Source organism: Chenopodium album, chromosome 27 (assembly GCF_948465745.1).
Source record: "Chenopodium album chromosome 27, dcCheAlbu1.1, whole genome shotgun sequence".
Lineage (NCBI taxonomy): Eukaryota > Viridiplantae > Streptophyta > Magnoliopsida > Caryophyllales > Amaranthaceae > Chenopodium > Chenopodium album.
In genome coordinates this window covers 408,045-422,431 of record NC_137860.1, presented here as the reverse complement: position 1 = coordinate 422,431, position 14,387 = coordinate 408,045, and the positions used below count along the sequence as shown (strand labels likewise).

The following is a 14,387-nucleotide window of genomic DNA, read 5'->3' as shown; positions in this document are numbered from 1 at the left end:
TGTCATGTCATGTTCCACCAAAACAAATAATGTCCCAGAAAACAAATTCGATGTGAAATTAGTAATAATAGTATACCTGATTAGTAATTACATTATCCGGAAACAAACACCAAGATTCACCCACAGACAACCTGATAATTGATTTATTTTTGGCACAATAAAATTCCTCACTGCTCTCATCTTTGTGAACATTCACACATATTTGTTTTTCCAAGGAGTCCAAATGTGATACATATTCAAGAAATAAAGATTGTGTTGAATGTTCTTCATTAACCCGTAACACATCCTCATCATCATCAGTAGTATGTACTTCAATTACCTCACTTGGTCCCTGCAGTTTAAGATTAAAAGGTTTAGGAAAGACATATAGCAATACATATATAGGCAATGCGCTATATATGTATATGTCTTTGCCTATTGATTAAATAAATATTACTACATATCACCTCTTCAGGTATTGCATTAGAAGTGCATTCCTTCCGCATTTTTGATTTTGATAATTGGGCCTATGGCATTAGTAATAACTTAATATGTAATTACAGGTAATTATATTTCTGAATACCATTTTATGATTAGTCGGTACACAAAAAAAAAGTTGGGCATAAATATGATGAAATTACCTGTGCATCTTGGGCCTTTGAATTGCTTTTATTCCCCTTTTTTGGCTTTGATGAAGATGAAACCTGTGTTTGTGAATGGGGAAGAACAGTTAATAGATTATGTCGTTAAAAAACCGTAATGTAGTGACCAATATTATATTTACTGATTACATATTTACCTTTTTCAAATTCACATTACTGTTATCATCAATCTGACTCAATTTCCTTTGTCTTGGCCTCCTAAGCGGCCTCTTCTCCGAATTTGTCTGTGGTTCACCGTTATCAGTGGTTGTTATTTCTTTTGGCTTTGGAGTCAGCACTTTGATATCAGGGCTTCTAACTTTATCTTTTGTCTTTTTGTCCTTCGCTTTTTCTTCATCCTCTTTAAGATCTTGGAGTGTTTCCAGACCAGGTGGAAATTGAGGCTCGGTAAAACGGATATTTCTTATGTCGAATGATTCAACATCGAAGCCAGCGAAGTGTTTTTCCTCTACTTCTTCGCCTTCTTCGCCTTCTTCATTAACTTGTAGCTTTCTCTTAGTTGTTGAGATATGTGAGCTAACCATCAACTCGCCATCAGGGCTTAGGAAAGGAGAATACGAACGATTTCCATGCGGAGTTTTACCAACAGTGTCTCCTTCTCCGTCAGTCCTACAATCAGTTGATTCTGGAACCTTGGTTGAACTCTGTGACATACTAGCAGCAACATCGGCAACGAGTTTAGCCAATGTCAACTCTATGTTTGACAGTTTGCAGTGAATATCAGTTATTTCTTTCTCCATTGTCTTACTTTTCTGCAACGATAAATCAATTCCAGAGATCATGAGTAATTTAAAAATGGAATTATACCATTATCAATGAATTTAATTAGCTTAAAACATAAACCCTATATAGACGAAATCAATGTTCATAAATAATTCCTTCAAAAAATAAAAAGTTGTTCATCATATGCAAAAAAAAAAAAAATTAATTTAATTTTAAATATTGGTTAAAATACATAGCAAAAAACAAATTCAATTTCGAGTATACTTACATTGGGTTTAGCTTTTTTCACCATGATTTGAATAACAAAAATAATTGTGCAAACTGTGAAACAAATTTGGTTGAAAAGGATATGCGAGGATGATAAAGATGTGAAGCAAAAAACCCTAACGCTGTTGTTTGTAAAGATTTTTTAAAATTTAAAAGATAAAAATCATTTAAATTTTAGAGATAATAAACTAGGAAAATATCCTATGTAGAATAACTGATTACCAATATTTAATCTATTCAAAATTTAAAAAGATAGAAATTTAGGAAAAGATCATAATTAGAATAAGTGATTTCCAATATTAAAATGCAATTTCTAAACTTAAAATATATCGATTCCATAATTTTTGTTTACTGATTAGTTCGAATAAATGTCTAGGTTCATCGTATTATAAATTTACATCGAAGTAAATTCTGTTATAATAATTGGAAATGTCCAATGTTACGTTTGGTCATTATCTGTTTACAATTATTAAAATTCAATTAAGGCTATGTCATATTCAAATTTGGGTCAATACCTTAATCACAAACAGTGTTTATAATTCGATCTTCGATTTTTTGGATCAAACAAAGTTGTGAGAAAAAATGTGTTACGGTTTCTTCTCAGATTTTCATGACGAACATATATTACCTCAAAACTTAAAAATTTTTTATTTCTTATACCTTGAATCGCTATTTTGGAATCCGATGCTTGACTTTGTACAATTAAAATATGTTATTCAAAGATTAAGAACCCACCCACAGGATGAAAAAACCGATTATATGTACCATAAAGTTGCGCAATGGCTGTATAAAATTGGCCTATTTTTTCGGTCTCCATTGATGCGCGATTGAAATTAAGGTACATTGAACATAAAATCGTGGTTGATTTCATTATTTGATGAAAAATTTGGAAGAACTAGGAAGAACATTGATGAACATCGATGAACGACGAAGAACAAATTTTTTCGATTTTTTTTTTTTTAATCTTAATTTTAGATTTTATTAAAATTAGATTTAGATAAAATTAATTCGAAAATTAAAATAATATTTTCAGAAATTCATTAATTGAATTATGGAAAATGAGAAAATGAATTAAAAAACAGAAAATACCTTGAATACCCTTAAATAAAGTTTGACCAAGCTAAAAAAATAAATCAAAAATCAGCCAATGAGATTTAAGTATACCTATAGTCATATGTAAGATGACCATAGTAGAAACATCCAAAAGGAAAACATGGTTGTTTTCGCCTTTATTAGTTGATTTGTAGTTCACTGATTTGTGGAGACCTTCCTTGAATAAATGAAGTTGCCCTCTTCAATTCGTTGGTTCCCCCTTGCCAATTCAATTCCTCAGTATGAGTACGTAAAATCTTTTTGTAGTGTAGTTATCAATATATCAACGTAATACTATGTAATATAAACTTAATAATGTACCTATATAATAAGGTTGATTGGTTTAATTATTACAATTAAGTTGTTAACCAATTAGATCTACAAATTGAATAGTAGACTTTAATATTTTGATACTGATATGGACGAATATAGTAGATTCTTTTAACAAAATCCACATGTTAATGTTTGGAACAGATTATTATTAATTCGTGGTCCAAAGTCCATTTAATTATATACTTCTTACTAGTTTCACAAAAAAATAAAAAAATAAAAAAATAAAAAAAATAAAAAAAAAATTATATACTTCGTTCCTATATGTGTACTACATTAATATTAATAATTGATCAAAATAATATGGAGTAATAATTGAGCCAAACATCCTATCAAAATGAATAAATAAATAAAATTGAGCCAAACATATCAAGAAAAGGCCCTACTTCAAATATTTTATCACGCAACCAAGTAGAGTGTTGATTATAACAATTGTAAGAAAATCAACCCTTGAATCTACTGTTCACATGCGTATTTATTGATAAGGTTTTTAACAAATGTTCTTGTAGTTATCTATAAGCTAAGATGAGTGTAGTAGTCTAGTAGACCATAGATATATTAATAAATTTTAAACATAAATAATGGAGATATATACGCTTTAAAAAGCGTCTTAAATACTGTGAAAGGTTAAATGACGCAAAAAGATAGGGTGGAGGGAGTATTTCTCACCAATAATAATGAGTTAAATAATTGTTATGATAATTTTATAACCTAAAAAAGAACATGTTGATTCATTCTAACAATAAATTATGTACATATTAATAGGGTATTTAAAAGGGGCAAATACAAGTTAATTTGTCGGACTAACGAATTTTGTTAATCTGGTGACAATTTTTGTAAATATATTCAAAAAGTGTGGTCAACTATTTAGTACTTTTGGTGAGCTGCTCTATTACTGTAATACTGTTTGCAACTTGCATTTAAGAGATTACACATGTACCCCTCAACTAGTACATGAAAAGACGCATGTACCCCTCCACTTGTACTTGAAAAGACGATTATATCCCCAGATAAACAAAGATAAACTGGGCACATCTCACTTTAAAGTATTGGGGATTGATTGTTTTTTTTTTTTTTTTTTTGATGGGATAATTCATAATTGTGGATTGATTGATTAGATATGCAATGCTTGTACATACGAGTCTAGGTCATACACATCACCATTAATTTTGATTTCATTGATTGGTTTAAGCTTAACCCAATTTATTAATTCTTTATGTGAAATACTCGAATGTTCAAATTAAACGTTGACTCAACCCAAAGTGACCTAATTTGAACTTTGCGTTGGTACAAAACTATGGCACTAAGCTACAAGCTAAGAAAAATTAACCTGGCTTGGAATGACTAGATCCGAACTTAATCTGAAATTGTGGCCCTCCAGATTTAGGTTGGGAAGGGTCAATTGCAATTTAGCCTTAAATTCGACCCGGTCCAAACTTGATTCAAAGTTTTAACATGAAACCTAATTACCTAACCTATTATCTATTGACCTAAGCATGCACACCTAGATAAACTTGAATTGGCCTAATAGATCCGATATATGTACCAATCCGAAGACATAGTTGACCCAAAATGACCCGAACCAAACCCGATATCCCAGATCTATGCATATTTGACTATTATGAAACCCTTTTTTTTTAATTATTATGTACCACAATAATACATACTCATATGATCATATCCAAATAAAGTGTACATGGCAAGACTCTTGGTTTTACTCTAATCCATCTAATTTATGTAGGATCTCAGACACGATATCTATTTATTTGATGTATGTGTGTTTTCTCATGTTAGACGAGCATGTAACATTGTAACATATTTGTCCATCACAAAGCTAGGTAGGATACCGGATCTAGTGACGAACTTACTTGTTTGTACTGAACCGTTTCATCAAAGCATTACTACTCGACAATAATTGATTTAATTAACTTAATAACATGTTCGTGTTTCCTTTTCATCAAAAAAAAAATAATAATTTATACTTGTTTCAAATAGGTAATATTTAAATTATATTAGCATCCTGTTTCATCACAAACGAACTAATAGTCGGCCGCCGGACCCTTGAATAAATATACATTATCCTTACATTATTCTTTGTAACGTTGTTAACCCTTCCTTGTACACGTGATCCTCGTGTTTAATCATTACCATTCAAGTCGTCGATCTGTTTGCCTATTTAAGAAGATTAAGCTACACATTAAACCTTGCCTTTCACTAATTATCACACACATTAATTAGTTACTAATCATTTTCTACATTATCAACGCCTCAACTAACATTTCAGTAAGTTTCTCCATCCCAAATTCCCAATTATATGTGTTTTGTAGTTTTGTGTAGTACGTTCAATCAGAGCTAACTATATAATAATAATGTGTTGCGTCAGTGTATATATAGTTTTAACTATACTGTATTATACCTTATGCAAAAATCTCATTGCTTGCTTTGATAAATGATGGCGAAATCATTTTAATGACCATCTACTTATATTAAAAATAACAAATAATGTACTCGTATTTCATATTCAAGTTTTTTTTTAACCAATAAAAAATCGGGCCGGGAATCAAAAGTGGCTTGAGTAGCCAATTTTAACTAAAAAATTCTGACGGCCTTTAAAATTCAACATAAATAGTTTGAAACTTAAAATTAATTTTATCTGATCTATAAGATGTTACTCGTATTTAATTTTTATGGTTTAAAAATAATATTTATTGATTACAATTTTTATTTGTTACAATTCTCATGACTTATGTCTATATATTACAGCTGATTTATGTACACAGCTTATACATAAATTTTAGTAATCTCAATGGAGTTAAAAGATAAAGACCTAAATCATTACTGTGCAGCTTTTTACTAATTGATTGGATAACTTTTCAAGCTGAGGAGAAAGGATTTGTATTTGAAGTAATCTCTTACAAAAAGTAAAACATTAAACCAGTAATTATCTTGAACCTAAAAAATTTAATTAAAATTAAAGAAGTAAAAAAAAAAATCCCACAATGCAGACAATTTTTTTGGCTAATTAGAACTGATATATGAGAATTAAATTTAAGTTTGGCAAAGCAAATTATATTCATAAAAGCATAGTAGTTGGGTATTAGAATTGACTTTAACCAATAACTTTTTATGTATTGTGCTATTATTATTATTTTATTTTATTTTTGAGTTGAAGAACTCGTTATAAAGCTTTAGTGAAAATTTCTAATACCTTTTCTAAGATGACCTGATCTTTTTCGTTAAAAACTCAATATGTGCCATCATGTTTATGTTTTTCAATTAATATATTATCGTTACAAGTTAGTATACATGTTATCATAAAATTTAAATTTTCGTAAGTTATAATACAATCAAAGTAACATGGTAGCTAGAATATGGTATATATTATAATATTTTAAATTTTCGTAAGTTATAATACAATCAAAGTAACATGGTAGCTAGAATATGGTATATATTATAATATTATTACGTATTACTCGTACTTAATTAAGTGTAGATATACGTACGTCCATATAATATAGTCCATTATTATTATAGGTATACAGGTAAGCTAAGTTAACAAGGAAAGTATGAAGTTGTTGGCAGTACCAATATCGGTTATTATATGGTGGTGCATGATGATGATGGTGGTTGTTCCACCATTAGCAACAGCACAAGACGGAGAAACCCTAGCCTACAGCACTGTAACATTTGAACTAAAAAACGATGTTAAGGGCTACTCAAGTTTTCTAACAAGATTGCGCAATCAAGTACAAGCCCCAACTAGGGCTTGCAGCTTACAATCAACTCGAAACCCGCCTTTAACAGGAGCCGAATATGTCTTAGTAGACCTCAAAATTAGTAGCACGCAGTGGGTCACTTTAGGAATAGATGCCAAAGATTTATATGTATGGGCTTACCAAGACAACGTAAAATACAATGGAAAGTACCGAGCCACTTTCCTTAGTGACGCTCCTCAGGCTGCTAAGGACCGCCTTTTCCCAGGATCAACGAGAAGAACCACTAAATTTGGAGGAAACTATAACAGCCTAGAGTCGGCTGCTGGTACAAATCGAAAGAAACTTGTGCTAGGAATACAGAACCTAGATGGAGCCATTAGAAATGTGTACAATAAACAAGAGAGTGAACTAAACCAGGGCAAGAATGAGGCTAGGTTTTTTCTTATCGCGATTCAAATGGTTCCAGAGGCAGCGCGATTCAAATTTATGGAGCAGGCCATAGTTGATGGGAATAATTCCGAAGACTTTAAAAAGAAAATGGTAGCTTTTCAGAATGATTGGGATCCGATATCTCAAGCTATTCACAAAGCAGAAGCGGCAACACCTAAATGCGTTACGATTACACCAACTCTTATAATTAGTAACGTTGAATACCGACAGGAGGTGAATAAAGTGGACGAAATACAAAACGACATGGGCCTCCTTAAGTACAAATCTAGCACCCTTAGTGTTATCGGAAACTCGATTTTGGACGATGATATATAGTCTGAGTCTTGCAATCTGCACTACTTCTGATCTGTAACAATAATATGGCTGTCTTCCTTAGCCGGCTTCAGAGACAGTTAACTAGTTAAGCATGTATCATATATATCATATGTATCTCTACTACTTTTAATGTATGTACTATTCCGATCCGTAGCTTCTTACGGAGTATATGAATAAATAATTCATGCGTGTTGTACCAATGTACCAATAAAAAAGATGTAATGCTAAGCACTTAAGCCTCATTCTCCTCTTCTAACAATAATTTTTTATCCGTATAAATCAATTTTTTTTTTTTTTTGAAAGAACCGTATAAATCAATTTTGATTACATATCAATAATTTATTATATAACAAATACAACATTTTTTTGACAAGAACAAATAAAACATTAAAGCAGCAAACATTCAGTTTTTATTTTATAAAATAAACGCATTATTTCATTTCTGATTAATAAATGACAAGAATAATTCTAGTAAAAAAAAATGACAAGAATTATTGATGACTTGATGACATATATTTCTAAGTAGACCTAACAAAAAATAACTAGCACATAGATCCCAACTCTCGTAGAAATTGAGGGTTTTTTGTCAGTCAACCAGATGCATAAAAGTAAATAAAGATTAAAAATAAAAATTGATCCAAATAAAGATAAAAATTTAGATCTACCCAGAACTAATCCAAATCTTGCATAGGACAATTTATGTAAATAACAACTAAATCTTTTAACCATGCATAACTTTGGATTGACGCCACTCAATCTCATGGTTAATAGATGACTGAAACCAAATTAAAGAACGTAATCAAAATGCATTTGATTAAATTTGCATCATTTAAAACATGATAGACTACACTGCATTTTCAAGGAAAGGATAATCGGTGTAGCCAACAATGGGATGAGAAGTATAAAATGTCTCTCTATGGTAGCGATTAAGAGGAGCATTAAGCTGAAATCTTCTAGGCAAATCCGGGTTAGCTAGAAAGGGGCGGCCATAAGCTACAAGGTCACAGTGGCCCTCGACCACAGCCTTAATTCCGTCTTCTCGGCCATAACCACCACCAACAATAAAAGTGCCATTGAAAGCCTTTCTCATGGAGATTAAGCTATAAGAGCATTCCATCTCCTCTTCGAAGATAACTTCCATAATCCTAGGTTCGGTTGCATGGCAATACAAAATTCCATAGCTACTAAGTGATTTAGCCATATAAAGGGCTAAAGCCTCTGGATTCGAGTCTGTTGCTTCCATGAAATTAATATAAGGGGAGATTTTAAATCCAACTCTATCTGCCCCAATCTCTTTTACAACTGCTTCGACTATCTCTAGAGCGAATCTACAACGATTTTCTATAGATCCACCATATTCGTCTGTTCTGTCATTGATATTATCTTTCATAAACTGATCAATAAGGTATCCATGAGCACCATGGATTTCAACACCGTCAAATCCTGAAAATGCAAGTTTTCATATATGTATTTATTAGAGCGTGAAACTTTTAATCTCCTACGCACGTTTTTTTTTTTTTTTTTTTTTTTTTTTTTGTTGAGCTACTATCTAGTCGATATAAACTTACCAGCTTCTATTGCATTCCTAGCAGCAAGTCTGAAATCATTTACAATTGAAGGTATTTCATCAACTTTAAGCCGCCTTGGGGGAGAGAATTGATCAGTTTCATTGTTGTTGCCCCGAAGTTGAGGTGATAGAGTCTTATCAGTGCATGAGATTGGAGCTTCCCCATTTGGTTGATAATCTATGATTTGCAACAACAAATAATTAAATTCGTTATTTTTTACTAAGGAAAGTTAGATTAAGAAATCCCAAATTTAAGAGAGAAACAAGAATCACAAAAGGCAGAAAATAGACTTATTACTAATTAACAACAATTTTATATATTCCCTCCGTCACAGATTAACTGACACATTTGACTTTTTTCACAATTCATATTTTAACTTTGACTATAGCTTTTTTTTATAGAAGTAAAAATTACATGCAAAAGTACATATTTTATCATGAAATGAGTTGTTGGATAGATATTAATTAATACTTTGTATGAGGTTTCATACAAAAGCTTTTTTTTTTTTAATTTTTTATTGATTTTAAATATAAAAAAATTAGGTTGATTTGTGCCATTTATTCTAGGACAATGGAAGTAATGTACACACAAAAATAAAAGAATTCATATTATTTAAGCAAGTAATCTCAAAAGTGCTTATAATGTTAAAAATTATACGAAGTACTCCGTATATATTTAGTCGTATTAATTTGAAGGTAAGTACGAACCTCGACTGGAAACTCGTCCAACATGCCAGAGTTGACAGAAAAATACACCTCCTTTAGCATGTACAGCATCAACAATAGGTTTCCAAGCCTCAATTTGTTGTTTCGTCCATATACCAGGCGTGTATGGATACCTACACAAGCAGATTGAGAAAGTATTTGAACAATTATACGAGTATTTTTTAAAATGTAGTAACATATATTGAATTGAATGAAGGTAAAGATATATAGAATTAGGAGCCTCAAACATACCCTTGAGCAGTTTCAGATACTCCGGTTGCTTCAGCTATGAGCAAACCTCCTTTTGTAGTCCGCTGAGAGTAATATAAAATCGCATGTGGTTGTGGTACATTTCCATAAGACCTTGATCTTGTTAGTGGTGGTAAAACAACCCTGAAATAATTTAGACATAATAATATTTATGATTAATGTTTTGTCTATATTTTGGAAGGAAGGAAGGTCAGCACTCATCAGTATCATATCAACCATACATAACATAAAACGAGCACATTACTATCTTATGATCTGATCATTCGCGCGAAAGATATACATTCTTTGAAGGGAAGAAAAATTCAAGTCGTTAGCAAGATGAGGAACAATTCAAGACTCTTTATTATGGAAGCTTAAGACATTTAACTAACCTTTAAGCTAATGAGAAACATTTATCATTTGTGTTAGATCATTTTATAATCTTATAATTAAGACCACTTATATGAGTCATTGCATCATTCAAAAAAAAAAATGGTCATTGTAAGTATACATGTAGCCCTATTACAATTTCTCTCTACCATTGCCTCAACCACGCACCTACAAGGTGATCTTACAATGATAAGGCGGTCTTATTAAAAATTTATAATTTTTTTCTTTCTATTTCATCATCTAACTTTTTTTTTTTTTTGGACAAGATTTTGATGATCTAACTTAGGTATATTGAAATTCAACTATAGTAGAGTGCCAAAAATTAAACTTCTTTTAGGTTCGTTCTCAATGAACTTCTCATGTATGTGGCTATAACTAGGAAATCTAATAAACCATTTAACAAAATATAAAAACAGAAGATAATGAAGATTAAAAAAATAAATAAAGCTCGCGGACCTATGAGAAAGTTGGAACTTGCCCATTTGGTAAGGGCTCAATAGAGGGATAGTTGTTGAATCAGTAGCCATTATTTTCTGAACTAATAATTTGTTTTGGTACTTACTTACGAATTGTTTCTAGAGTTATTTATAGTGCTATAAACCTCTGACAATTAAACGAAAAAGGAATTCACCCATTACTATTCAAAGAAAATTCAAATCACGCAAGTAGTATATATAAGTAATTTAGGAAGAAATTTAGTCAAAAAATATGTGCCTAAGATAATAGGCGGCTACTAGAATAATACTCCTTGTGATCCATTAATAAGTTCTTCATATTTTTTTTAACGCGCGTTTGTCATCGTGTATTTTAAATTTATAATTATGCTTTAGCAACAAAATACTAAAATGATATATATTTGACATTTTAAAAGGCTAAAAAAGCTCATTAAGATGAATCAAATTAAACATAACTCCACTTGACCCTATTCTTTCTTATTTATTGAAAATAACTTAGAAATTCCTTTTACGTTGTGAATAATGTCTACATTCCAAATGAGAGTATATAATCCCCTAGTATGCCCTGATCACCACTTAGCTCCTATTTACTCAGACTCGTTTAGAAGTGTTTAACGTGAATACTTGTCTTATAAAACAGTACACATCTATTATAAAGTTGAAAATTTTGCATGATATTTTTGTCCCATAAAAGTAATTTAACGTATCATGTGAAATTTGAGTAACCAACACAGTAATTAAGTGAAAATGAAGAATTCGGGTAACATATTGACAAGATAATTAACATAGTGATAATAGTGAGGTCTTATCAATATAATTATCCTCAAGTTGCATGGAGCTCACAGCATGACCGCATTTGACCACATTTGCACGGAAAAGTGTCATTTTATTATGAAATGACTGAAGTGATGGGTGACTAAACGTTAACCCCACATGATAATAACCTACAACAATAGATACATGGGAGCATTGTACCTTTCCCAATCGATCTCACATTCAAGTTAAATATGAGGTATGTTCTTATGCTTGACTTGGAATCTGCTCACGAAATTTCATAGCTAATTAGAGTATTACCTAGCGTAATTGCTTACGTACCTTTTTAATCGGCTTGCTTTTAAATTTTGAGGTCTATTAACATAAAGTGAGAGTCCTTAAGTAATACAATCTCAATTTATGCAAATTATTACTCCTATTTTAATATTATGCTTATTTTTAAGTGAGATAATAATTTCAATTGTTGCAAATACGAACTTGGGTAATCAACACATTGATGTTTGATAGTACAGTGATAGTGAGGTCATATTAACATAGGGTCTGTTTTCACTGACTGAACTCGACTGAACAGAACTGAACTCAGCTAAACTGAACTGAATTTAATATTTATAGAGAAGGAAATTAGGAGCTGAACTGAACTGAACTGAGCTGAATTGAACTGAACTGAACTGAACTGAGCTGAACTGAACTGAACTTTTAACGTAAGAGAACAGATCCATAGTAACAAGCATATTTGAATTGAGTTTGATATATGCATGCTTGCTTAGTTGATAATCTTGATATTATAAAAAGTGGAACAAATTCATATATAATGCTTGCATCCCTACTGTTGACTCGCCTCTTACTTGTTATAAACCACAATAATACTAGTTAGTAGGATTAATGGTGGGTTAGTTTCATATCTTCCATAAACATGATAATGACCGTTTATCTTAAATAATACAAAACATGAAAAAATACAAGACAATGTAAAATATCATTCTTCAACGCACATTTACAAGCAAGGAGAGATCTCTAGTAACTGACTAGCTTTCTAGCTTAGAGTTTTCGCGGTGAGTGTGTTGTAATACAATTACATACAAAGGGTATTATTAGGGGTTTTTCAGGTCTGGTCCAATCCGGTCCATTTACACTAACCGCAAATACACTCCGATCCAAGTTGCTATTACTCGTAATTTGTTAATTGGTTGGTGTAAATCCAAAAGATAGTAGAAAGATATTGTATATTGCCTTCCTAAATCTTTTAAGAACACAAATACTACTCTTAAACCAACCAGGCTAAAAAAAATTAAGTAACAAGCTAAGGAAGCTGGTTTTATAATCTAAAAGAGAACCACATCGCCACCCCACTTATGGTGAATCTCTTCAATTCTTTGCTTGCCTACTCTGAGTCTGTTCTAATACAACCCAAAACTTGGAAATCACCTCCTACCTTTGTTATTGCCTAAATTTTTATTATAGGTTCAGATTTATGCAGGTTGTTAGGTCGCAGGTCACAGGTTGCTAGATTACAGGTTACAGATTGCTACGTGATCGCTATCTGGTTCCATGTATTAAACGAAATTAAACAAATATATTTCCAGGGAATATTCTAAGAGAATCCAAGTTTGAACGAAATCAAGGTTGTTATAAGCTTTCCTACAAACATTAGCAATTTCACAATTAAAATATTTTCCACCAGGAATAAGTCAATTGAAAATGTTAAATGTATCTGCACCACAAATAAGTCCACATTCATTAAAGACCAAATCAAGGAGTCAAACTACTTCTCCTATTTTCATGCATGGGGGACACTCCCACTATTCTCCAAGTAACCAGCAGCAAAGAACAAGTAAAAAGACAATGGATAAGCACAAAGAGAACATGGCATCGGAGCTGAACCTGGTAGCTAACTCCTACTTTCAAGGAATCATCAAAGAAGCTGTTACAAGACTTCAAAACACTCCCCTATTATAAATAGGATGGAACACCATTGTAAAAACACAAGATATGAGCCCGAGGCATCGTATTTCATAGTCATTAGCAATTAGTACTAAATTACAGATTCATTCTTAGTCACAAAACAACATGTATTGTACCTGAAATTCATTCTCAAACTAGTAGATTGGTGGACTCAACGCCACCCGCAGTTTTTACCCTTATTCTTAGGGTAATCTGCGTCATCATTTTGTGTCCCTTCTTCCCTTTCCCCTTTGTTCATCTTTCGTAGATTATTTACCCTCATTCATTGAACCTACACTATCATTTGCATACTTTTTAATCTAGTTGTTGTCATATAGAACCTGGTCGAATCTAGCGAGCATATTTTGGCCAAAACAATACTTATCGTGTCGACTTTTGGTGCAAACTTTAACATGTTCCCAGCTGGCATACTAGACTTAATCAATATGTAGCTATCTTCTATTAAATTGTCATTAGTTCATTACATATCATCGATCTCATTTTCGTACGTAGATACAATAAGTCATTGTAAATTCGGTTTTAACTTGACTTAAAGATAAAAATGAAACAAGAACCGATCTATTGAGAAACCTAATATATACTTCGTAAGTAAGTTTATTGACTCGATATGAAAATAATGATACATAAATGACCTGATAGTTATCTTATAATAAGATATTGCTCAATAATTACTCCTAGTTTAAAACTGATCTTATTTGTTTGAATATTGAATTTTGTCAACGCGACCCAAATTTAACCAAACCGAAAAGCG

At 31.6% G+C, this 14,387-nt stretch overlaps 2 protein-coding genes across 2 annotated transcripts; one reads left to right on the top strand and one right to left on the bottom strand.

Moving 5' to 3' along the window:
• Positions 1-6,619: 6,619 nt before the first annotated feature.
• Positions 6,620-7,534, top strand: LOC145618937 (antiviral protein MAP-like). Its single transcript, XM_081673547.1, has one exon. The coding sequence runs from the start codon at positions 6,620-6,622 to the stop codon at positions 7,532-7,534; it is 915 nt and encodes a 304-aa protein (XP_081529673.1).
• An 844-nt stretch (positions 7,535-8,378) lies between these two features.
• Positions 8,379-10,978, bottom strand: LOC145621045 (putative 12-oxophytodienoate reductase 11). The gene is made up of 5 exons (XM_081675778.1): positions 10,902-10,978; positions 10,059-10,199; positions 9,810-9,940; positions 9,103-9,279; positions 8,379-8,977 (listed from the first exon to the last, which is right to left on the bottom strand). Exons 1-5 carry the CDS (start codon positions 10,970-10,972, stop codon positions 8,379-8,381), a joined length of 1,119 nt encoding a protein of 372 aa, XP_081531904.1. The 5' UTR covers positions 10,973-10,978.
• Between the last annotated feature and the right edge of the window lie 3,409 nt (positions 10,979-14,387).

Bases quoted from the DNA above. Each gene is read 5' to 3' on its own strand.
- LOC145618937 (XM_081673547.1), top strand. From the start codon at position 6,620: ATGAAGTTGTTGGCAGTACCAATATCGGTTATTATATGGTGGTGCATG.
- LOC145621045 (XM_081675778.1), bottom strand. From the start codon at position 10,972: ATGGCTACTGATTCAACAACTATCCCTCTATTGAGCCCTTACCAAATG. The intron at 10,200-10,901 runs GTCCGCGAGCTT...AAATTATTTCAG, and splicing joins AAGTTCCAACTTTCTCATAG to GGTTGTTTTACCACCACTAA. The intron at 9,280-9,809 runs GTTCGTACTTAC...TGCAAATCATAG, and splicing joins TGGACGAGTTTCCAGTCGAG to ATTATCAACCAAATGGGGAA.